Consider the following 27,284-nt stretch of genomic DNA (forward strand, 5'->3'; position numbering starts at 1 on the left):
ATCTTAAAAGTGATGACTAAAGGAACTATCATTATTACGTTTATGACATCTTGTAAATCTTCATAAACATCAGCGACAGCGAGTGCGCTTGTGGCGCGCAGGCAGGGAATGTGCGCACTGCGCATGCGCAGTTTTGATAGATCAAGAGGGTGTGGGTGTCTCTTTAAATACGTGTAGTGCTTGCGCCGTGTGAGTTTGTGTTGCTACACTATTTGACAGCTCGACTGTTCTGTTCCTGCGCATTACCATTACAGACCATTCAATACTGACGGTGGGAGGGGGAACATTTTCTCTTGAGTTGACAGCGCAGGATATTATAAATGTGTGGTTTTATGTAGCACTCTAAACATTCACGAAACGGAGGCCATGTACCGATAAATTCAGGTTTGATCGTAGAAGATGCTCGGACCTGAAGACTGGTGCTGAAATAACGAAGACATGATGTAGCCATTGAGCTGGCGATCTGTAGCTAGTCAGCGTCCAAAGACGGTGTTTCTCATCTGATCGGTAATATTTCCTTTCTGTCTTTTGTTTTTTAATACTGGGCTATGCTATGACGACAACTCCTCATTCTCAATATGCGCGTCCCGCATTTTTGTTAATCATAGGCTTGTTCCGAGTCAGCTGAACTGACTGATCTGAGTCAGTTGCCCAAAAATGCTGTCTAGTTAGGCAGCTTACTAGGCTTTGAAACACAGCTTGGTGAGCTGCGAGGGGGCCGTAAACATGCATAATTTGATATGAACACCACTATTGCAAACAAGCTTAGATTAGCTGTCAAGACGAAGGGAATTTAAATGAATCGCTAGATGGGTCATGTTGAGCTATTTCGACGTTGCAGTGCTGCACTGACCCAGAAAACCCTGAACTGTCAGTAATGTGACAGAATCGGAACGGGTTTGAGACAGGCTTCACCTGCGACCGATCTGAGTTTTCTGGAAGAAGTTGCGCACTTCTCCGGTTTCAGGACAGGCATTGAATGTCACACTTTCACCGAAATGCTTAGTCAGTTTGCTTAACTGCTAAAACTTTAAAACACCGTTTGTAATACTAACACGAAACAATGTACATCTCTTTGATAAGAACACGTTTTTGCAACCTTTGCAAAAAGGTTACTATGGTAACCATAATTTGGGCGCAAATGGTTAAAGTAGTAACTACAGTCATTATTGTGCAATAAGATTAGACCACTGTCGTGTGTGTGTGTGTGTGTGTGTGTGTGTACCCATACATACACACACATATAGTACACATACCTTTATTACGATTTTACAGCACAATAAGCAAATACAGCAGCAGTAAGTGTGGTGTTGTGAAATAAATACTATGTTTTTTAGGTAAGCTGGCTTTACTTATTGTTTGGTAGGAAAACATTGGCCAATAATATAATATATATGTAAATAGAAAAGAAACCATAGCTGATTTTCATGAATTTAACCTTTTATTTAAAAGTACAGTTCACAATATATATATATATATATATATATATATATATATATATATATATATATATATATATATATATATATATATAATTATTATTTTTTTTTTTCTTTTTTTTTTTCATTATTTTTTACCTTTAAGTTTTTCCTTGGAACATAAAAAGAGAACAGCAATCAAGAAAGGGACCATTCACACAGAATACGTTTTTGCGTTCAACTGCACTGTTTTCAGTTGTTTTTCTATTTAATCATGCACTGGATGCACAAATTTGACAATAGCGAGAGGTGCTCAAGTTTAAAAAAAAGTTCACATTTTTTCTTGAGACCTTGCCTTTTTTTCTTTCCACTGTTCTGTGTAGTGTGAACCATCCCTGCTATCAGTGACTCCCAAACATGCTGTCTAACAGCTCTTTTGTTAAATGAAAAAAGATCTTCGGGGCTGTTCACAAACACATTTTTGCATTCCACTGTGTTTTCCTCTTCGGTTGTTTTTCTGCATTAACATGCTAAACAGATGTGCATGATAAAAACACATCTCTGGACCTTGTGTCTTTATTGTCTCCCCTGTCACACGTCTCTCATTTTAAAAGCAAGATGCATTCTGTATGAATGGCCCCTTACAGGTTCGGAACAACATTAAGTTGAGTAAATGATGACAGAATTTAGATTTTTTTTGAGTCAACCATCCCTTAAAGATCTCACTGTTCCTATGACATATTTTGTCTTTGCTGCATGGCTATTCCTCTCCACTTACTTTCTGTTTCTCTTGCCCTTTCTCCAGAGTTCCAACCTTCGTGAGTCAAGATTTTCAACCTTTCACAAACATGAGACTTAAGTGAACAGTGATTAGGGAGATGACGACTTTTCAGGACGTGAGCTGGCTGGTTCAGGTGGCGCTCTTCTGCGCCTCGCTGCTGGTTGTATTAGCCTGGCTCATTCAGTTCTCACTGCCATTGCATCGCCTTAGGTGGTGCACGAGGGTCCAAGGCAAGAGGGAGACCCCGTGGCAGCTGCCCTTGAGTCTCACCCACCAGACACTGACGGGCGGCGTGTGGGGTTCCCTCCTGAGGCTGAGGTTGGGGCGAGACGGAGCAGGGAGTGACACTGAAGCGGGTGTCAAAGGTCTTTTGTCCTCGCTTTTTGCGTTCAAGTCGTTCAGAGAGCACTGGCAGAGAGCCTGGGTCAGGGCGCTCAACGAACAGGCCTGCAGGCAAGGGGTGAGTACAATCTGGAGCAAAATTCAATTTGTTTTGAGACAATACGATGTAGAAACATATGTAGGAGGGTTTTGTATATACATACACATGTGATTTCAGTGCTCTGTGCATGTTTATACATCTGTAAGAGTATTTTTAGGCAATGCGAGTGTGTGTGGGCATAATATCATGGCCTGGCTACTTGTTAGTGAACGTGTGGGTGTGAGAGTGTCAGGGGACACAGGTTCTTGTGTAACAACCACACACTTTCACTCTCCTCCCAGAAAATCTGCTCTGCAGTGAGTATTACACATGACAGGCTTCAGTCTATTGTCTCTTCTGGGGTTTCTCTCATGGAGCCAAATTTGCACTTCTTTTTTCTTAGCTAATCAGTGTAAATGAGAGTATTTTTTAAAGGGCTGTCTTAAACGGCAAGATTTTTGCTGAAAATCTGACCCACTTATTGCCTATCTGCACTGGTTTTATATTTAAGAGGCACACTTTCACATGATACCTGTTTAATTGACAGATTACTTTTTTCCGGCAACTGTCTGTTATTCTCACATGCATTAGCTGTATGAATGGTTTTATCCATATTGCTAACATTAAAGGGTTAGTTCAGCCAAAAATGAAAATTAGCCCATGTTTTACTCACCCCCAAGGCATCCTAGGTGACTTTCTTCTTACAGACAAATCCAATCTGAGTTAAATAATAAATTGTCCTTGCTCTTCCAAGCTTTATAATGGCATGGGTGTTTGTTTTTGTTCAGCAGTTCAAAAGTAGTCAAATAAAGCCCATCCATCCATATTAAAACATGCCTCACATGGCTCCAGGGGGGGTGAATAAATGCCTCCTGCAGCAAATCAATGAATTAAAAAAAAATGAAATGCCAAAATGAAAGAGCTTCTTTCTATCGGAGCAGATGAAGAAATCAGTCAACAAATTACCCTGTAGATATTAACTCTTTCCCAACGAGTTATAAATGAATATAAATGAAATCTGCATAATGTTACGGGGTAACATGTTGGTCCAGGAAGTGCAGGTATATGTCTGTGCAAGCTTTGGTGGTATTGATGGAAACAATTTACTGAATTTATGCTTTTTTGATTCATTTTTTATGAATTTTGCATTTTTATGAAACCTACCTATATGAAAGGATTGATTTAAAAAGAGAGTGCTTTAAGCTAGAATAAAACTTTTTTCAAAAAATTTTTTTTTTCAAAAGTAGAGGCTCTGATCTTTATTTTGGTGTTTTGCCTATTCAAATATTCATACAGCAAAATATACTGTATTTTGAGGCCTTTTCTGGAAATATTACTAAATGTTATATTTTGTCCACTGGTCCTGACCCATGACCAAAAATATCAATATTGTTACATTACTTAAACGATTAACTGTAGCACAGCATATTTATGTTGATTATTGTTTGTGGTCAGCTCATTATCTCATGGGCATTCAGATAATCTGCAGTTCCACGATCAATCTGAGATATGTATATTACTCTAAAAAAAAATTCCAGAAAAAAAACACACACAGATCACACAACTAGTTTAAAGGTCTCTTTAACAACTGGTTCCCTCTGTAGCCCTTCGTCTGTTTAAGAGTATGTTTGAGGACTGGTGAGTTGTGTAAAGGTCTCCACTCCTATATTTAACTCTAACTGTATTTGATCTGTGTCTGTATCAAAGCTCAGTCTGCCCTGTAGGTGTACTTCGAAAAAATGAACGATGTCCTTCCATCCCCTCTCTAGACACTTTTCTCTGTGAGGTAAGGCTGAATTGTGAAAAAATGCTTTTCCTTGAAGTCTTTGAAGAACAGTTCATCAGCGGACTCACCGTCGTTTTAAGTGATGGTTATCTGCATATTTAGTTTGATGAGATATGAGTAAAATGTAGAAATGGCATTTTCACTCAACAGGCAGTTCCAGTCGGGTTTTACAGCAAATGCAAGCTTTCAAGGGATTTAAACTTCAATACAGTGAACTTTGATCCAACACCTGAGCTATATAGAAAGTCAGTGTGGGGAGAGAAAATCCTTCCATCTCATTTCCTTACCGAGGTCTCCTGCCGATAGTTGTGCCAGTTCAGCAACCTAGTTATTTTCTCAGGTTGTCAAAGTGGGGGGAGGGAAGGCTACAGAATGCAGTTATGCAATTGCTGTCCTTTTATCTTAAATGTCTTCACAGCCAGTTGGCTTATCTGGGAAAAGAGAGCAGGACGAGGCTAATAAATAGCCATTTATTAGTTAGCTGTTTAATTGAAGTGCATTTTGGCTGTGTGCCATAACTGCAGCGCTGATTGTAATGTGTCCAGCTGATCCAAAAATGCTGCGAAGTGCAACGATTTTGCAGACTCTGTACCAGGGAGTCCTGAAGTAAGGACTTTTCCTAATGAATGTCTTTACCGTTTAGAATCCCCATGTGGGAGTGAGTCACAGGAGTTGATGTAATGTGTCACTGTGTGTGGTTTTTAGATTTCAAGAATAAATTCACACCGTTTTTTCAATGGAACTGGCACAGGTTATGACTAGTATGGTTCTGTTCTTGTTTTTTAAGTTTATGCAAAACGTTTATTTGAAGTTTCATGATCATGGTATAGAAGGTGCAGCCTCCATTATAAACGCTTAGGGAATTATAGTTTCATAAGTGTGGGATGATAGTTTCAGGCATGTAAACATACAGGTTATATTGGTGTATTGTGTGTTGTTGTGTGAATCAAGCTAATTAAAAATAGGGGTGTAATGTTTTTGTCATTCAGTTCTTCCCAAAGTTTGGCAGACTACCTTGTAGATTCTTGATACTGTAGGTGTGGTCACATTTACAGTTGTTCGGCTTAATTTCACAGGCTAAATCCAGTCATTTCAATAGGAATCTGTGCAGTCTGGAATTTCATGTTAGGGTGAAACATGTCCTCACACAGATTTGGAAGTCATTCACAAAAATTGACCTCCTTTACCAACAGAATGCTGCTTTGTTTCGAAGCAGTGCTTCATGCATTCCTACACTACTGACAATGAAAAAAGGGACTTTTTTGATTGCAAAAGTTGTGACCTTGTACCTTTTAATACAGAATATTTACCAGATGTCTTTCCAAACCCTCCATCTGTTTCTAAATTGCATCAGTTTTCAGTCTCTGTTCATCTCCCAAAACCTTTCACACAGTAGGACACTGTTGAGTTCAGTTCAACTCCTGTACGTTTTCTTTCAATTATACAAAGCAGTAGACCGTAAAGGAAGCTGTATCGAAGACAGCCATGCTTTATCTGTTCTTCTCTGTTTTAATGATTTTACCTTTTATGAAAAGAACCCGTTTCTCTGTTCATCTGATAGTTTTAATGTCTTTGATTATAATGTAGGAAGAGAGAGGGTTGGCTAACAGAGGGGAGACAGTTAACTGGCTCCAAAGAAAAGTGGTCAGGGAATGGAACGACTCTGAATTTTAAGACCTTTTGGATTAGCAAAAAAAAACAAACAAAAAAAACGTAGGTGTCAGTATTCAACTATGAATTTCAATTTAATCTGCAATAACTGGATCTTCTGTGGGAATTTATAGTGCTGTGAAATGTTAGTCACGTGACTCTCCCTTAGAGGTGACCTCTATGTGCTAGTTAAATATTCCTGTGTTAGATTGGGCTTTGGGGAGAAGTTCCCATTTTGGAAGCTTTGATCTAGAATCTTGTCTCCAAGCAGACCGGGTATTTGCTCTTTCAGCATGCCAGGTCATTGACATCCCAATCCACTCATATCAAGTTCCTCTGACCTGAAAAACCTGCCAGAGGGGTTGTTCCAGTGCTTGTGAGGTGTTTTGTGTGTGTGTGTGTGTGTGTGTGTATGCTTGAGACTGGATCTAGAGCAAAAGAGATTGAGCAACTTTCGCTCTGCCCCTCTGAAGCACTGAAGCCATCTGTTGACACAGCAACATGAAAACAAACGCCATGGTTCCAGCCCTAGCCATGGCGACCACCTCTCAGGTTGGAGATGAAGGAGAAGAGAGACAAAGTCTCTCATTCTGTATTTCTATCTGTTAAACATTCCAACTGTTTATGCTTATGAATCGAAAAATGAATGCAGTTCATAACCAATTATTAGCTAATACTGTAGTGTGGGGACCAGTTTTCACTATTAAAGGAACACGCCACTATTTTTGAAAGTAGGCCCATTTTCCAACTTCCCTAGAGCTAAACGGATGAATTTTACCATTTCCAAATCCATTCAGCGGATCTACGGGGTTGGTGGAAGCACTTTTAGCTTAGCTTAACATAGATCATTGAATCTGATTACTGCTGATGACCGTTAGCATCTCGATCAAAAATGACCAAAGAGTTTCAATATTTTTCCTGTTTAAAACTTGACTCTTCTGTTGTTACATTATGCACTAAGACAGACTGAAAATTAAATGTTTTTCTATGCTCTCTTTCCGGTGTAATAATCAAGGAACTTTGCTGAACCATGGGTGCAGCAGGCGCAGTGATATTACGCAGCTCCTGAAATAGTCCAAAGCTGTTTTGTGTAGTTGCAGCTAGTGTTGTCACGGTACCAAAATCTCAGTATTCGGTACCAATACCAGTGAAAATCCACGGTTCTCGGTACCAAAGCAAAACACAAAAACATGCTTATTAAAAAATGCCTTGCACTCTAATTTGTGTCTGCATATGTGCAAATTAATTCTCTGCCAGCAGGAGGCGCTTGTAGAGCAGATGAGAGAGGTTTCTCCGATAACGGCTGTAATCAAATAAACACTAAGCTAGCGCTCACAAATGCTCCTCAAAATGCTCCTCAGGTGTTACAGGCAAGATTAAATAAAAATTACATCCATAATTTTCTGAGGACAGCCAGTTTCCTTCAGAAAGCTGTGGCCTAATGGTTAGAGACTTGGACTTGTATCCCGAAGGTTGACCGGTACTCAGTACCACCAGTACTTTAAAAAAAAACTGCTACCGTAGCATTTTCTTTTTTTAGTACCGACTTGGTACCGAGGTCCCGGGTTTTTTCACATCACTAGTTGCAGCAATTGCCGAGTTGTTGGTATTATTTTCAGGCGCTGCTTAATATCACTGCGCCTGCTGCACCCATTGTACGGCAGCAATGTTTCTTGATTATTACAACGGATTTATAATATAGTTCCTAGCCATATCGGCCTAGAAAGTAGTCTTAGTAGTAGTCTTAGTACATGATGTAACTACAGAAGAGTCGAGTTTTTAAATGGGAAAAATATTAAAACTCTTTGGTCATTTTTGAGCAAGATGCTTGCGGTCTAATCAGATTCAGTGATCTATTCTAAGCTAAACTAAAGGTGCTACAGCCAGACCCAGAGATCTGCTGAATGGATTCGAAAATGGTCAAATTCAACTGTTTAACTCTAGGGAAGTATGAATATGAGCATGTTTTCAAAAATAGTGGAGTGTTCCTTTAACCTGTTGCTTATTAGCATGCCTATTATAAACACATTGGCTGTTTTTTTAGTTCTTATAAATCACATATTCTGTATAACCCTATTCTACATCCCTACTCAATGCCTACTATTAATAAGCAGCAAATAAGGAGTTTATTGAGGCAAAAGTCGTAGTTGATGTTTTATTAATTGCGAGAACTGAATCTTAAAGTAAAGTGTAACCATTTTTTTATTTATTTACTGTAGCAAAACTATGCTGTAGATGTGTATCTAACCCTGTAGCCTGAAATGTGAAAAAATACAATAAAAATATATTTCATCAGTTTATTTAACCTTTAGAATACACTTTTTTTATTCTGAAGAAAAGGCAAAAAGGTTCGGATACGTCATACTTTTTGGCTATTATAAAAGAAAATAGAGCTCATACTCAAGGTGCAAAAAAAGCACCTCCATTTTATTCAGTCTCATTTGGTGCAGTTGCTGATATTTGTATGGCAATAAAGATTTTGATAGCTAGTAATGTAATTCAGCAAGAGCTTAATAACAGTATAGCAGCTGCTTAAGGAAGGGGGAATGTGTTTCGGGCTCAGTGCATATGTGATTGTGGCTGCCCGAGGCATTAAGAGGGAAGTGCATGAATACCACTGCACCAATGAGAGTTTTATTCATCCAGATGGAACTTTGCAACTTTTTAATTATGATCGTTAATATGAAGGTCTCCAGAAAACTTCCTACTATGATGATTAACCAGCCAATGACCACTGGTTAATCTCCTCTACATAATTTCACATGTGGTGGGATTTTAATCTGATTATCGCTTTGCTGACTGTTACGGAGAAAGTGGGGTTGCTGTTGGACTGCCTTTAAGGGAAGGATTATAGGGAACATGAAGTATAAAGGGTTTGATCATGATGATCAGTTTTGATACCCCACACAATATGTGAATCTTGTGTTGTGTGTGTCTGTTTCTATACGAATCAACCTGGGTGGTAGAGGCCTAAAACAAGTAAAAAACTGAATTGATATGACTCTACCAGCACCCCAGAGAAACCTTGATGTCAAAGAGATTTTGCTTACTCAGCAGCAGTGGGAATAAAGAGTTGCTTGCTGCAATTCTGGTCATATTTGGTTAGTTTCAGTTTGCATTTCTGTGATGGGTGAGGATGCTAAGAGGCTTTATCCTTCATTCGTTCTTTGCTTTTTCTTTCTCACCCAACACACACACACACTCACACAAACTCCCTCTGGTAATCCAGGGATTTGGCAGGGGGGGATCTGCACAGCTGGTTATATGTGGCAATAACAATAGAAGGACGTCCTCTGAGATACAGTATGATACACACATACATACACACAATTAAGTACACTACTTGCTAATAAACATGGTATAAAAAAAGCACACAGCTCTTTGACCTAGAATGACTTGGATAACTTGTCAAAGTTATCAGTTTAATTGGTCACTCTGACAGGATTTCTCCAGTTGTGTGTGAATGTATGCCCTCATCATTGTACCAAATTACATATAAATGTGCTTCTCTCTGGTTGATTTTAAAATATACAATGACTGAGTTTATTTTCTTTTTTCACATGAATTTTACGTTTAATGGAAATTTTTGGGAAAAAGAAATCAAAGAACAAAATTGATTTATTATTGACCAAAATTATACATGTAATAAATTAATAAATATTTATTAAAATATAGTCTAAATATAATAAGACATATACAGACCAGCTACCTTAAGGCCAGAGTTCAAAGTTTTTTGTGTCTTAATTTACAACTGTGCATTAATCCTAATACAAAAATTTGGGGTAGGTAGGATTTTTCTTTTTATGGAGGGTTCAGACTATACCATTTCTTTTCATTATGACAGTCACTGCGTCAGATTATGTGATTTTGACTCCTTAAATCTTGTTGTGTACAATAAACAATAACAGACTACACGACCATTCACCACTTGCCGTCTTTAATGACCTGCGTTCATGAGTTCCCATGATCAAGCAGATCATGCCAAAATCAAAAAGTCATTTAGTCTGAATCAGGCTTAAAAGAAATGTATTATTTTTTCAGCATTGATGCATATTGACCAAAAGTGAGATTAAACACTTTCTATTCAGCAAAGAAATCTGAATAAATTATCAGCAAAATTCTAAGCATCATAACGATCTAATAGTCTTAAAAAAAAACTGACAGAGCCCGAACTTTTGAACGGTATTGGACCTGTATGCCTCCACATAGCATTGCAGTTGTCCATTTCATTGAGTCATGTAGTTACAAAGAATGCATGTTAAACATGGTCTACAATTGGTCATCACGTGGCAACTAAAGAAGGGCATTTGCCATGGGCACATATAATCATATGGTCATATGGGCACATATGAGATTGAGTTTTTTCATGTCTCTTGCTCTCCCAGCTGGCCTGTCTAATATCGTCAATGTTCTCAGAGTTTATCGCTTGCCAATATGGCACAGGCTTCCAGGCATGTGTGTCAGTGTCAGCATCATCTGTGTTTAAAAAAGTGTGTGTGTGTGGGGCATCTGTGCATATGATGGAATGGGATGATGGCACATTATCATGCCTGCAGTGAGCAGAATAGCACATTGTCTGCACATGCACAAACAGGGCTCAAGGTCAAACTAGTTAGCTTACTTTTGTCTTGCTATCATCCTTCTCTTTTTTCTTTTTTTCTGGTGGACAGAGAAGAAGAAATAAGCAACTGAATATAATTACCACTGTTGGTTTTCTTTAGTAAAAAAATATTATTTACATATTTATTAAACCTGCCATTATGTCCTGACAGTAGAATATGAGACAGATAATCTGTGAAAAAAAATCAAGCTCCTCTGGCTCCTCCCAGTGGTCCTATTGCCATTTGCAGAAACTCCATCGCTCCCGGTAAAAAATAACCAGTCAGAGCTGCGGTCCGTAACTTTGTTTGTGTTCAAAATGTAGAAAAATTTATATAATAAGCGAGTACACCATGAATCCATTTTCAAAACCATGTTTTTGGCTTGTCCTGAATCACTAGGGTACACCTATAATAAGTGTTTATATTGGGACTATTTTAGATTGCTTCGGGGATACCGCGGCGGAGTAACCCAGTACCTTTGTGATTCTTCATAGACATAAACAGAGAGAAGTAGATCCGGCTACAATGTTCTTCCGCAAGACGCAAGCAGTTCTGTTTATTAACCGCTAGAGCGTCAAAAGTTCCCTACCGCAGCTTTAAGTAAGTCTTTCCTTGCTTCATATTGACTTACAGAGCAGCAAAACCTACATATACCAATAAAATATTAAAATCGACAATAAATGATTATTACAAGGCTTAAAGATGTAATTTGATGTAATTCAGCTGCCTATCTTGGCCAGGTCTCCCTTGCAAAAGAGATTTTTAATAAAAAATAAAAAAAAAGCAAAGTTTGTTCATGACAGAGTCCCTCTATTTTCCTTTATTTTGAAACGGCATTGGACTGCCTTAAGTTTTTGGGAGCCAGTGATTTAGATTTGCCTCAAGGAATCTTTGGATCCTTAGTTTTGACATCAAGTTGCGTCATGGTGCCTTAAAGAAGGATATTTTTGGTTGTTTCAAAAGGCTGTTGTGGTACATTTGAAGAGTCCAAAGGGGATTGAAGACAGGGTGGCTCAAACTCAAAGTGACATTATACTAATATGTCTAGGAACACTCTCTGTCTTCCACATACAGTTGCACACATGGCCTCTTTTTGTGACAAGCACACATGCCTATGAAGTCTTAAGGGTCTGACTGAGATTAGCACACTACAATGTTAAAAGAACATCTTAATTTACGAGAATGAGAGGAGGAACATACATATAATATTGTCATGATACGTGCTGGATGAACATAAGAACACAACAAAGATGGTTAATTGAAAAAGTAGTTTATTCCAAATCCACAGGGGAAGAGGTTTTCCAAGAGAGGTAACATCCAACACAATCTTCCAAGGACAAAGGAAAAATAGAACAGACTAGAACTTAAGTACAAACGCAAACGAGGATAATTAATAGAACACTGGTGAACAGCATGACACAATCAGACACGAGGGAAAACTAGGTCACGCTGAACACATGGGGAATTAAAACACACAAAACAGTTTACGGGTGTGACATATATATTCTACAAAGTACATTCCATTATAATCAATGAAGTTCTTTCGATGCACATTGGATCTCTTATTTACATCACCATTACATGATTACATTGCCGCTGACAGATACTCTACTGGTGTTCAAGTTATGATATTGTGGCAAGTTTTTTTTTATTATTGATATAATTTCCTAGATAAAATCGAACATTGCCCAACACTCCACTGAACACAAGGCATATCAGTTATTTATGTTATGTCAGTTATTTGAAACATGCATTCTGCATGAGCTTTGTAGGTTTGACTTATGTTGAAAATGCAAACTGACATGGCCTAAAGGGAATGTTTGGTGATTTTGTTTAAATGCTTGACTGTGCCCTATGGGGTAGGACAGGGCTTGTTTTTTTTCATCAGGGATACTGATTTCACTGATGAAATCTGAGCAAACTGCTGATGCACAGGACAGAAAAAGCTTTTTTTCTCTGTTATGTAGTTGGATGTGCAGTTTTCCCCCTATAAACGAATTTTCTGGGGTCATGCAGTTGTGTAAAAATAAATCAAAGCCTCAACACTCTTTTGGACATTTAATGTGCAAACGAAGGTGTATTCCCAATTTAACGGAGCACTAATATTGTTATTCTGGCCCTCTCTGGTCTCAGTGCACGTGTCTGTTTGTAGTGGGTAAAAGCCATTGTCAAATGTGTGGATCACAGCATGATGTTGTTGAAGATCACAGATGAACATGCAAATGTGTGATGTAAATGACAAGGACTTGTCTCTGTATGCAAATGACACGTATTGTGGTGATTCTTTGCCGAGGAGAGAATTAGAAATACGTGTTGTCATGTAAAACCATCAACTTCTACAGCAGCACAGATTTGAATCAGATTACTTTTGCGGTTCTTCTTAAGCCCCTTTCACACTGCCATTCCGGCAAATACAGGGGTAAAGTGTTCCTGCAATTGTTCCCTGGTCGCTAGATTTTGCACTTTCACACTGCCAGTGATGACCTGGGATATGTGCGTGCTTTCACACACAACCCTTGAAGACCCCGTAACGACACGTGACATCAGCGTGTGACGTGTAATGTATGAGTCGACAACGCTAGGCACGTTACTTTCACTGAAGCAAGCAAACGATCTCGGCATCAGCGCGGAAAGTGAGGAACTAACTGATCTCTGCTTCATTACAGTTTGCACATATATTTTCGTTGCGAACGTTGATCTTCCGTTGATCAGCCGGTAAAAGAGTCGCGCGATAACGCGTGTCATCCCTTCGACACGGAATTAGATCTGGCTTTTGTTCACACAGCGCTCGACCCGGGTCGAACCCCGCGATGTTACTAGGTCCCCGACCCGGGTTCAATTCGGTAATCAAGCCCGGGACGTGGTTGCTTTCACACAGAAGGCGACCCGGCAATGTTCCGGAAATATTGCGAGTCCGACGTGCAGTGTGAAAGGGGCTTTAGTGTGTCACACTCCGTAAAAATTTATCATGTTGGCCAACATTTAAGCATGCAATATTAAGGAAATTCAAAACTGAACTAATAGTTGTTATAAATAAGTTATATTGCACTTACTATACTATGCTATAAAATGATTGTGAAATTATTTTTTGTATATTGTATTTTTAATATTTTTTCACATATTTTCTTGCATGGCAGAAACTGAAGCCCTCTTCTTTAATAATCATATATAAACAATTCACACACATACTTGTTTCTGACAATTCCAATCAAGTGGTATTAAGTATAATCATACTTTTAATTCATTCATAGTTTTGTCCATAGTTGGCTGATGTTAATATTGCGTCCAGTCAACCTATTGGCATTTAAATGACCAAGTGTTGCCTGAATGAACACACTAACACACACATCGTCATGCTTGTGTATCTGTGTAGGGTGGAAAGATGTCTATGAAAGAACATATGCCTGTACGGTAGGGGATTTGTGTTTTCTCTTCCTCCTCTCCAAGAGCTCAGGGGCTGAGCCAGTAAGTGCTACCTAGTCAAACATGTCCTCTCATCCCATTGGCTGAGCTACAAAGAGAGAGAGAGAAAACCTAAGTCAATTATGCTCAGCTCCTCTAATTTTAAAGCTCGGAAGTACTAACTTAATCTTACTCTCTGAGATATACATTTGAGTTTTACTCTGTGAGTGTTTACACATTGTTCATTTTGCATTTAAATGAGCTGTGACCCTTTAACTCATTTTTTTTTTAAGTGGTACTTCAAGATATGATTTTATGGTAATTGTAGAGTAAGCTGGATATCTGTTTACTTCAGCTTCTGGATGACGTTTCTCTCATGCATCAGGCTTGTCATCTTCAGCCTCAATTATATATTCTCTTGATGTGACAGATTCATTATGGCATCTTCTAGTCAGAGCATCATTTGTGTCAGTTGTGATGATGAAAAACATAATTACACACCCTCACCTTGTCTCACAGTACATTAAATCATTTTAAAATAAAGCTAGAGCAATAGTTTCCCTTGTTATGTCCAATGACGGCAACAGCCACAGCACCATAAGTCAGTGTTTTCCACACAGTGTTGTGGTTATGCGCAGTCTTTCCATTACCACACTTCTCTATTGCCAATCACACTTTGCCAAGGTTTCTGCCGTCCTGCAATATCCTGTCACTTGCAGAGGTTTTCTTTTAATGTGATCAGAGGCCTTTATTTGGGTGTTTTACAAGCTTATATTAGATCCGTGTTTTTCTACCTGGAGTTCTGACATGCAATGTTTGTTGCTTGATCTCCATTTGTGAACTGTGGAAGTCTGGCTCAAATAGGTACATTGGCAGCTTGTCGTCATGGCAGTCTGCCATGTTCGCCTGGACAGAATGATGTCATATCCTGAGTATGCTATTCGCTGACCATTGTTTTTGGCTAGAGATAGTTGTGAATGTGTGTGTGTGATTGAAGAGAGACAGAATGTATGTTGTTTGTAATAAAGGGGTCTTAAGACGATGGTAAAAATTACACTATTCGGTGTATTTGGTGTAATGCAATGTTTCAGGTTAAAAAAGGTTAAAATTCCACATCATTGTTACATTATTGTAAATTATTGTTACTCCTATATGGCCCACCTTTCTGAAACGTGTAGATTTTTACATAGCTCATCATTTTGAAAATCATGTTGATTGGCCAGCTGTCCAGTGCATTGTGATTAGCTGAATACCTCAAGAGTGTAATGGAAATGTTACGCCCCATACCATACTATGATCCTGTGTCTAGGCGTGATGAGACATGACTATATAATGTATAATGACTTATACTGTGTTTTTACACATTGTGTTTCATATCACATCGTTTAAACCCAAAACCATGTCTGCATTTGTGATCAGAAAAACTTGCATTTGAATTATTATTTGAATGGCCGGCAGCCATATCACCCTGGAGCCCAAGACCGGTTTCCCACTGAAGCTAAGCAGGGCTGAGCCTGGTCAGTACCTGGATGGGAGACCTCCTGAGAAAGCTAGGTTGCTGCTGGAAGAGGTGCTAGTGAGGCCAGCAGGGGGTGCTCACCCTGTGGTCTGTGTGGGTCCTAGCGCCCCAGTATAGTGATGGGGATGCTATACTGTCAACGAGCACCGTCCTTCGGATGAGACGTTAAACCGAGGTCCTGACTCTCTGTGGTCATTAAAAATCCCAGGATGTCTTTCGAAAAGAGTAGAGGTGTGACCTCGGCATCCTGGCTAAAAATTCGCCCATTAGCCTATGACCATCATGGCCTCCTAACAATCCCAATATCTGCTGATTGGCTTCATCACTCCGTCTCCTCTCCACCAGTAAGCTGGTGTGTGGTGGGCGTTCTGGCGCAATATGGCTGCCGTCGCATCATCCAGGTGGATGCTGCACACTGGTGGTGGATGAGGAGATACCCCCTGTCTATGTAAAGCGCTTTGAGTGCCTAGAAAAGTGCTATATAAATGTAAGGAATTATTATTATTATTATTATTATCAGTGTAGATTCTTTACATATGAAAACGTACTTACATGCTGTGTGTCAGAAGCGCCAGACTGTCCTTGCAAAGTTGGATATGCCCCACTTTATAGTAGGGCTGTCCCGATCAGGGTTTTTTTGCCCTAGAGTCCGAGTCATTTGATTTTGATTATCTGCGCATACTGAGTTTCTGTTTAAGTTTCTGTTTTCCTGTGAAAACCATGGTGATAGCTAGACTCTTTTGTCCATATTTGGAGTTTCCTGGTATGACTATCAGCGCAAGAGCTCGCTCCGGCTTCTAGTGTGAATGAAACACACACTGCATGAGAATTTAATGCTCACTTACGCCTTCTTTCTTTGCGTGAACATTTGGGCGGTGTTATGCAAATCTTCCCACACAGTGAAGTAGACATGTGGGGGTGTGTTTAAGCATTTTAGGATGGCGTGGACGAGTCTTAAGTTTTATAAAGAATATCTCTTTGGATTTGAGACTTTTGTCTTTGCAACTTTACATATCTTATCTATGCACCAACAGCTTGTAGCACTAAGAGAAAGGAACACTTTAAATTGCATCATACGACCCCTTCAATCTCTGTAATTAGTACATAATTGCCCAAACGTGAGCAAAATCTTTAAGAAGTTAAAATATAGAGGAACCTGTTTTCTTTCAAGCTCAGCTGGAATGATGAGTGTTTTATATTTCTATAAATTTTTACTGCTTATTGATTTATGGTATTTCTTAATTAAAAGTGGTGTTTTTTTCTTTGTCTTTTTTTTTCCTGCAGTTGCATTTTGCATAATTGCAAGAGATGAATTGCGGGGAATGTAAAGCAGATGATATTGCAGTGCCTCCTTTGCCTGTTTATCATGCTAATTTATCTCTAGGTGGCTGGGATTTCTGTTTAGAAGCTTTGTGAAGATTTATGGATCCATCATCTAGCTGCTTGATATAAACATGCAAATAGACATTTAGACCAGGAGACGTATCTGAATAGTGATTGCACCCAGAAATGGCTTTTCTTCACTGATTTATGTGCAGAGGAACTAACTGACAATCTTCATTTCTTCTCAGAGCTCCATTCAAATCACATTTGATGACAGTCATCAGCTCCTCACTTCTGCATCCATTGACCGTGTGACTTGCACCGACCAATCAGTACGCAGCATGGTAAGCAGTCAAAACTTTGACACCAAAAAGATGCCAAATAAAGGTTACTAATTTGTTTGGCCAATCTAACAAAAAATAAATGTGCAAATATCCAAGCAAAGAAAGACAGACATTTATAATGTTCCTAAAGATGCTGTTATTTTGAACTAAATCCTGAAGAAAATGTATTTAAAAAATATAAAGAAACATGATTGCTTTTAACATTGATAATAAGGAATTTTTCTTGGGCATCAAATCAGCATATATAAATGATTTCTGAAAGGTTATGCGACACTGAGGCCTGGAGTAAGGGCTACTAAAAAATGTCGCTTTGCTATCACAGGAATTACATGTTAAAAAAAAAAAGTTATTTTGATTGTAATAGTACTTAAGTGAAAAATAGATATACTAAAATGTATTTCATGCTAAGTACACTACACATCATTTACATATTTATGTACTTAATAAAAATACCCTGCAAGTAAGCTTTTAGTATACTAAATTGGTATGCTTAAAATCTGCTAAATTGGAACAACTAATTTTGTTCTTAATGCACTTTAAATGTCTTGCATTTAAAGACTGATATTATTCACATATCACACAATCCTCATCAGTAGTGACATTGAAACACATTTTAGGCTAAATATAAAAAATTTGCATGGTGCACTAGTGCTCCAAATATATTTTTTATATCAGTAATCCTCAAGCAATATGTAATTAAATATGTATAGGTAATAAGTAAATATTAATAGATTTGAACTATACTTAGTATGAAATAAATGTATTTTAAATATACTTTTTTTGTACTAGGGAATACAGCCTTGAGACTTCTTTCAGAGATGTTTAAAAATCTTACAACCCCAAACTTTTGAACAGTATATTTAAAAAAATGTATGTATGTATGTATGTATGTCTAAATATGATTTAGTGATAATTTTGTGTTATAAATATGATTGCAGGTAATTACAATAATACATGTTTACAATTTTTACAATAATACATAATAATACATATAATGGAGTGTCAGCATTTCAGCTTCATTGTGTTCATCTGCATATTCTCTCTCCTCTCAGTGTAAATGAATGAGAGCAGTAATAGTGCACACATCCTTTGCAGTAGTATTCATTTGCACGTGCAGTTATCATATCCAAAATGATTAAAGCTTGTTTAATATATTTACATAGACCCCATACCTTTATATTTGCATATGTATGGAGGTAGATTACGTATCCATTAAGAGAAACACGCATCTGAAAATCTATTTTTTAGACACAATTTCCATACAACTACAAGAGGAGTTCAGCTCAGACATTATGTGTGCATGCTCTTAATATTTCTTGGATCTATGTTTTGAACTCTTAAATCAGGGCTAATGTGTCCTCCTACTGAATTGCATTCAGTAGATTTGTAGATAGCATGTTGTGTCCAGCTCAGTCAATATTTGTCGATCATACCCTCAACCTCTTCCAGGTCCTGCAATGCAATTGTACAGTCGGCACCGTAACATTCCCCGTGACTGTCACTCAGCAGTCACCTGCAGCCGTTTCCATGGATACCTACCAGATCACAATGAAGCCCATGCAGGCCCAGGTAAAATACAAATGAAATGGATTTGCATCTGCGAGTTTGCATCAGTCTGCATAGCTGCACACTCCGATTTCATTAGTCTGACGTCTCCTGCCTCTGCTCAGATGAATGAGCCTCTCAGTTTGCCCATTTTTTTCTCATCTCAATAGCTTGATGTAGATTGTGAGGTTTAGTGGCTATGAATATTGCATGCGATACTCATCTCAAACAAATGACACCACTTTTGCCATAGTTAAATGTTACATCTCTAGGTGGTAAAAAAATGGAGCAGCCATCGATGAATATATTACTTTTGCAAATTCAGCGTGAAATAGGAGTTAATATGTTCTGTATGGACTTCTGTAGTTGCAGGTGTGTCTTGAGGAAGTGGAAGAAGAGGGTCTCCTTGTGTCCTGGACTTTTTCCAAGCAACCTCATCTCTCTTTAACCGTAACACCATGCCAAAGAGTCCAGAAAGAGGTAAGGGAGTCGTTTTGGTCAAGTAGGTCTTGTTCCTTTCAGCTTGTGATGTATTACAAATCGTTGCAAACTGCTTTTGCAACTATGCATAGAATGTGAAATCTTTGTTTGTTTCTGTCTTTAGGGCTCTGATGTGGAAGTGGACAGTGAAATGATTGCGGCGCTGGTGGAGGACACACTGTACACAACACACCCTGCCATGATCCTCAACCTGAGAGCCTGTGTATCAAGCCCTGCGGTAAAAATACCAGTATTGATTGCTATATCGCTCAGTAGGGGTTATGACCGTGTAATGGGTCAGCGTGGTGACCATTTGAAACACTATGACCAAGGTTGATACAAAACTTAAAAAGGTCACATCTGAATTCACCCTTTCACAACATAAGGCCTTAGAAAGGTCTTAAATCAGAGCAGGTCATGGTATTAAATGTTGCATGCATTGCTAAAAAAAATCTTCCTCCAATTCATGCAAGATGCAAAATAAAAACTCTTGTTTTTGGAAAAAAAATTAGTGACTTTGTTTGGTACAAGAACAAATATGTGTCATCCTAGGTCCACTGGCAGATATGTATTATTTTTACTCAAAACTTCATTTTTATCCAATTTCACAGAAAAGAAGATTCATGTCATTTTTCTTTTATAGTAAGTGTATCTCGATTTAATAATTTTTGGACATATGCACTGGGAAACAAGGCAAATATACTGAGGAATAATAAAGCTTTTTTGCAATGTTGTTAAAGGTATTTTCATATTCTGTTGGTTGAGAGCAAAATCATTTAAGCCTTTTAAGTCGTAAGCCTAATGGTTAGAGAGTCGGACTCCCAATCGAAGGGTTTTGAGTTCGAGTCTCAGGCCGGCAGGAATTGTGGGTGGGGGGAGTGCATGTACAGTGCTCTCTCCACCTTCAATACAACGACTTAGGTGCCCTTGAGCAAGGCATCGAACCCCCAACAGCTCCCCGGGCGCCGCAGCATAAATGATGCCCACTGCTCCGGGTGTGTGTTCAGTGTGTGTGTGTGTGTGTTCACTGCTCTGTGTGCACTTCGGATGGGTTAAATACAGAGCACAAATTCTGAGTATGGGTCACCATACTTGGCTGAATGTCACATCACTTTCACTTTCACTTTTAAGTCTTATTTTTTGTAAAAATGAATTATGAAATAATGGATATTAATGAGAAATTGTATTTACAAGTTTTTCTACAGCTACATATTGACATATATTCCCTTTTAAAATTATTTAAAAAGTCTTGCATTTACCTTTAAAAAATCCTGTAGAAACCCTGTGTGACAGATCTGTGTGGATACTGTATATTTTGGTTGAGAGTATTACACGTATGACATACAGAGTATCTGTACTAAACACACAAGACATGTAATTAAAGTCCACAAAGAGGAATAAAATTCAAAACATGTTACTTTCACGTTATAAAACATACATTTTCTACTGTTACAGTTCCCCAGGGAGAAGCAGATCGGCGGTCTGAACTGTCCACCTCAGAGCACGCCTGTCAGACAGATTTTGGTGCACCAACTCAAAGCAAACAATATCAAAAAAGGTATAAAATGATCATGATTCTTAAAAACATTGTGTTAGAATTAAAAATGTGCCTACATATGTGCACAATCAGTTACTCAGTCATTTGGCTAGTTTAATGTTTTGTAAGGAAGTCTTATTAGGCTGGTTTCATATTCATTTGAACCCAGATGGATGTATTTTTAGGGCACTTTACATAACAAGAGTTATTAATTTTTGCAGTGGCTAATATTTTTTCAAGTTGAATTATCTTATGTTAACTCAGAAACTCTGGATGTGAGCAGTTTATGATGTATGTTATGTTAATGACTTTTCCAGGATGTCAGACTCATGTAGGGGAGCTTTGTTGTGTGCTGAATCTGGACACTCCTTCCACTGAACGGAGAACCGGATTCCGTACTCCTTCCCCCAGTCCTGGAGCAGCCCTGCACTGGACTGACGACTTCAAACTGTAAGCACATCATTACTGTAAAGCAGATACAGAACAACATAAAGACATGAAACTAAATGAATGGGTTGAAACTTTCTGAGTGAGGTGTTGACATGTCTGACTCATAGGAAAGGATACAAGGAAACGTTTCTTATACGGTCATATTCTATTAGACAGGGTCCTTTTTGTTCATGCAATTAATTTAACTCTGTGCTGCAGGACTAGATTGATAATCCAGTGGGTTCTTCGAACACCTTCCATTTTAAAGGTCAATTTCACCCCTCCGGTTTGACACAATGGAGTGTTTTCATCAAAGTCTGTTTTATAATGGCAGCCCTTCTGTCATGAATGAAGGTGTGAAGCTGTGAACAGCTCCACCAATGGCTCTGTGAATATATGCAGCAGCCAACTCCCATAGAAACAAAGAGCTGTTTAGCACATTTAATTACAGCCATTCCCAACACATCACTACTTCCTGTGATGCCAATTTAATTCTCATAGCCAGATTGCTGCTGTGTGGTCAGAGGGGATATTTAGTCTACCACAATACCGATACGGTTTTATAACCTAAAATCCAGATTCAACCGTTAAAGTCAATTCAGTCTTTTAATGATACAAAGAGACATCTTCAATGTTCAGTATTACAAAATAAAAGACTTCTGTGTGTGCATTTTATATGATAAATCAAAGTCTGTTTTTATCAATTAGGGAAGTAGGACCAGAAACCAAAGAACTCAAAGTAAGACTTGTGGAGAAGAACAGCAAAGGAGAACGTGAGTCAATTTTCAGTGCCTATCATTCAGTAGTTCATCCAGCACAACAAGAAATGTATTGATTTCAGATGATCTGGTGAATGACTAAAGACTGGTATTCTCAATTCTCCTGCCTGTCTGTTGATCAATTTGTTTTCTGTTCGACAGAGTTTCTGCCTGGTTGTGCTTCCTTACAACTGGATCTCTCTAAAAGAATTCCTAATGGACATCATAAACTATCCATCGCACCAGGTCATGGTCTGGCTCCAACTGCAACTATAACATTAGAAGTAAGGACAGCATAATGTAGTATACAGGTTTAAAATTTGATATGCACTACTTTTCAAAAGTTTGGGGATGGTAAGACTATTCTTTTGGTTAGAAGTCTTTTTATGTACACCAAATGTGCATCTATTTGATAAAAATAGAGTAAACGGTAATATTCTGAAATATTATTACAATTAAAAAATATATATTTTCAATTTAATATATTTTAAAATGTAATTTATGCATGTGAGGGTATAGCAAAATTTTTAGCAGCCATTAGCCTGTCACCAGTCTCGCAAGATTCTTCAGAAGTCATTCTGTATACTTATATTAATTATAAATGTCTTTTAGTATAAATGTAACTTTTGATCAATTTATTGTGTCCTTGCTAAATAAAAGTAATATGTTTTGAAAAATATATGTAAAAAAGTGCAGAGACAAATAATTCCCATGTATAAAGTATACATATGGATGGCATTATTTCTATGATAACACTGCAGTCAGAACTTTCAAGGCTTTCAGCAACCTTGTGTTCTCTTTCCGAACACTCTGATAAGTCCCTTCTAAATGTCAATGAATTATTTAATAGAAAACATATCTTATTACAGTGGCCTGCCTTGTGAATCGAATGCTCACCTTATCTCTGATTTACTCTGTAACTTTCTTTATTTAACCTAGTACTTGTTACACACATGTGCTTACAGGTACACACTTAAATACTCTGAATAATAGTTGTGTTTGTGAACACATAGGCAAAGTCAGCTCAAAATGATTTAGGAAGATATCACTGGCTGTCTTAACCCCATTTCTAATTTCTTTAAAAAAATGAGAGTATATTGATCTTATGTTCCCGCCTCCATAGCTGTTGTATCTGGAGTCCAGTGATTTGCGTGCATGTCAGAATGCCACTCCTCTGCGATCCTCAGTCACCCCCTCAAAGAAGGTGGACGTGGACCGGACCATCATGCCCGATGGCACCATAGTCACCACAGTAACCACCATCCAGTCACGACTAAAACTGGACCACAAACTAGGTAAAGCTCACTCAGCGATACTACCATTCTGTCTCCATCTTCCAGTACCATCGAAATGACTTGGCGGTTTTACCCTATCCTATTTCTTCCTCTGTAACTGCAGGAGACTCTCCGTCTAGGTCTCCCTCGAAGGTGGAGGTGACTGAAAAGACTCCCACCGTGCTCACTAACAGCTTGCAGAGCACCAGTGCCAGTCCTACCCCCAGCAGTGAGCTCCACATTAACATTTCTTTTTTGATGCATTAAATTGATTAATAATAATTGATTAAAGAGTTAAAATATGTTTACAAAAGATTTCTATTTCAAACAAGTGATGGGCTTTAAACTTTTTATTAACCAAGGTAATCTGAAAACAAATGTATCATGGTTCCCAGAAAAATATTGAGCAGCACAGGTGTTTTCAACACATATAAACACCAAATATTCAGCTTTGCCATTATAGAAATAAATTACATTCTAAAACTTTTTTTGCAATTTGTATGAATAACTAGAAAGTTTTTGATTCTGTTGTTTTTGTGTCTGTGTGCTATTTCCAACCAGAAGGCACCCTCCCAAATGGGCTGGATCCCGTAGCAGAAACGGCCATTCGGCAGCTAACCGAGTCGGCCAGTAAGGTACCCAAGAAGACACCTACTAAACGCAGCACTCTCATCATATCTGGGGTGTCAAAGGTCAGAGCCTGAACATCAAGTAAACAGACATGTCTAATCAAAACATCTTGGTTACAGTGAGGCAAGCGTCTAGGGAAATGATCACGACGAGAACAGTCTCTTTAGAGCTTCCCCAGGGTAATTTGTTTGTTTAGTAATCTCTTTCCCTCACATAATTGTTGATGTACCTCTCATCAGGACACTTTTTGGCTGGGAAATTGTCTCTTTTAGGCTGTTATAACACAAAAAGTTACATTTAACTGATTTTGACTTCCTTTTAAACATTGACAAACTTATAGATTACAATCTAAATTTCATCACAAGCTCACTCGTCTCATATCCCATCTCAAAAATCATCAGAACATACTGATCCGTTCGCCGTTTCGAATCCCCTGTCTGACCTGACAGTGGAGCCACTTCTGCAAAGACACAGCCAACATGTTGTCTTCCTCAGCTGTGCCTGCAGCACATGTACATGAGGAACACTGTGTTGAAACTAATTTTCTGTCCTTCCCTCAGGTCCCCATTACTGAAGATGACTCAGCCTTATCAGTGGGCTACGCTGCAGCAATGGACGCAGCCCTACAGGGGGCGCATTCTCCCAGCGGAGCCCCAAACCACCACGGAGCATCCGCACATCAGGAAACAGATGAGACTACTCCATCTGATGTGTCCGAGCGACCCTCTGTGGATGACGTGGAGTCAGAGACCGGATCAACCGGAGCACTGGAAACACGTAGCCTCAAAGACCACAAAGGTGTGAACTTCTTTGGAATGTATTTTTGATGTATTCTTCATAAAATGTATTTTTATGGTTTCATTTAAGTGCATGAATGTTCTGTTCTAGTGGGATTCCTCCGCAGTGGCACCAAGCTACTATTCCGCAGGAAACACAAAGAGAAAGACCCCAGTTTCAGTCAGTCCCACGAGGACGTCTCAAACCTGGACAATGACTCCTCCACAGCCTCCTGCTCCTCCGCCAGCCGTAAAAAGTCTGGAAGCTTCTCCCGTCGCCTCATCAAACGCTTTTCGTTCCGCTCGTCTAAGACAAAAGGCAAATCCAGCACAGCCAACGGAGGGTCCAGCACTACAGATAACTAAAGGAGAAACGGAGAGAAAGGACGAGTAAGAGAGACACGGTGCGGGCACCAGTCAAATGAGTGTGGAACTGGCTTAAAATTTCTCCAGAACTTATTTATGTTATATACTGATTGTCCACAACCTTGAGGGGTCTAACGTGTAAGACTTCAGACCACACATTGCACCCTGGAAGCCAGCCTTGTTTTGGTGTTTGTTTCTTTTTTTGACTGGAACATCATACTTAACCTACTATTAAGCAATTCATTATGGAAAGAGCCAAAAAAAATGTGTAATATCAAAGGTTTTGACCTTTGATGCTTCGCTTACCTAATTAATTTGACGAAACGTATAAAAGGCTGCTTTTGTGGGTGATAATGAGCGAACAAACTCGAAAAACTCAAAATGGACGGATGTCATGCGGTTGTTGAGCACAAGGGGGCGACATAGATCAATGATGCCTCCAACACTGACGCTATGTGTAGTTTTTCTTATTTATTTTATTCCATCAGTTGCACTTTGGTTCTTAATCTGATTGTTTACAATGTTGGGGAGCTATTTTTCTGTCATTTTTATCATGTTTGTGTATAGTTTACTGTTATCAGCACTGATTCTCTTCTCCTGAGCTCATTAGGAGTAATGTATTTCCAGAGTGTGATTTGCTAAGACATGCTGTGAGCTTTGTTCTCGTTTTGCTGTTGCTATAGCATTTAGATCAAGGGATGGTTTGACCTGTTTTCAAATAGTGGTACGTTTGACATTCATTGTGGCTTAATAATATTTTATAATGATGTTTTTATTTGTTTAAGAAAACGGAAATGTTCATAAGTTACTGTAGGCATATCTCACTAAATTGCGTTCGTGTTTTTGGTTGTAAAGTGTAACTCTTCATATGGCAAAAGGGATACAGTACATTTGTGTATATTTATAAATTATACCACATATTATTTTAAATCTACAACCTCTTGAGCTACATGCAGCGGAAAAAGGTGCTGTTTTCAGGGTCTACGTGAAAACAAACCTCAGGGGATGACGTTACGTCACTATGAAAAGGAAAAATGTTTAATCACGTTATCTAACTTATCGCATTTTTTTTCTTTCAGAGATGGCTTTTTGAACAAAACAGGCCTTACACCAGTAACATGCAAACCATTTAACTTAACATTAGTTGCAATAAACTTACCCAGAATAGCGCCATCCCCGCTTGGTTTACTTAAACACACGAAACGTAACGTTAGATGTTGTTTGTTATACCATAGATGGCTTTTATTATAGTATTGAGCGTTAAAAGTATAGTTCACAAAAATCTAGCATTATTCACCTCGGTTTACTTTCTCTGGACCATATGCATCGTGCAGTGTTAACCGAGGCTGTTAAAATATATTTTTGTATTGCACGACAGAAGGTCATAGAAGTTTGAAACAACATCAGAGTGGGTAAGTTAACGTTAAATGACCACAAATCTAATTTGGGGCGAAATAAGTTAGGGAATCTCTTTTGCGGTATACCTCCCCCATCCCATATGATCGGTGCATATTTCAGCATTTGTTCTACCAAATATTTGAAATAATCATAATCAGAAAAAAAGACAACTGGTTGTCAAAATCTAATTATTACTAACGTTACAGGAACACATCTTACCTATAAAACGTTGACTTGCCGTTCATGAATCAACGACAGAGCGCTTTTTTGTTATAAGTTAGTTAGTGTAGCATACTCCTGGAGCATAAAGCCTGAAAATGTTATATGACCAGAATGTTATGATAACAGCGAACAATCTCAAACGAAGGCCATGGACCTTCTGAGGTAATCGGAGCTTTCTATTATTGTGGTTCGTTTGATGTTTAATTTATTCTGAATAAATTATTTTTGAAAATCCACTCCTCTTCATTTTCCTTTTTCCCTCTTAAAAATGTTTTAGTTAACTTCTATGACTTGAAAAGGAGAAAAAGTCCAAGGGAATGTGGCGAGTTGAAAAAGTGTTGTGATTAAACCACCAACAATATTTATTTCTTTAAACTAAACACAGTGGATTGAGTAATCTAATAATATGTAATATATAACGTTACATTACATATAACCCATATATAAACAGAATTGTGGTGGTTTAAATATAATGTGCCAAAATGTTAAAATTCAGAGGGAATGTGTTCAATTGGTTTGAATTTACCGCCCAAATTTGATTGACATAGTAAAAGACCACTGGCGTCACAGACAAAGCGTACGAATCAATCAGATCGCGCACATTTAGATGCCCTCGGATTGGTT

General features: G+C 38.4%; 1 protein-coding gene across 5 annotated transcripts; it reads left to right on the plus strand.

Annotated features, from left to right (window-relative positions):
• The first annotated feature begins 160 nt into the window (after window positions 1-160).
• c2cd2l (c2cd2 like) lies at window positions 161-26,896 on the plus strand. Of its 5 annotated transcripts, none has more exons than XM_026211818.1 (15): window positions 161-507; window positions 2,224-2,659; window positions 17,150-17,245; window positions 18,695-18,814; window positions 19,157-19,270; window positions 19,395-19,508; window positions 20,726-20,828; window positions 21,125-21,257; window positions 21,945-22,009; window positions 22,157-22,278; window positions 23,118-23,289; window positions 23,393-23,497; window positions 23,830-23,960; window positions 24,459-24,696; window positions 24,766-26,896. In XM_026211818.1, exons 2-15 carry the CDS (start codon window positions 2,297-2,299, stop codon window positions 25,038-25,040), a joined length of 2,151 nt encoding a protein of 716 aa, XP_026067603.1. In that variant the 5' UTR covers window positions 161-507; window positions 2,224-2,296; the 3' UTR covers window positions 25,041-26,896. The 5 variants fall into 5 exon arrangements, with proteins under 5 accessions (XP_026067603.1, XP_026067607.1, XP_026067604.1 ...); XM_026211822.1 differs by having other exon boundaries at window positions 23,830-23,903; XM_026211819.1 differs by having other exon boundaries at window positions 23,833-23,960.
• Window positions 26,897-27,284: the final 388 nt, after the last annotated feature.

This window comes from Carassius auratus, chromosome 30 (assembly GCF_003368295.1).
Source record: "Carassius auratus strain Wakin chromosome 30, ASM336829v1, whole genome shotgun sequence".
NCBI lineage: Eukaryota > Metazoa > Chordata > Actinopteri > Cypriniformes > Cyprinidae > Carassius > Carassius auratus.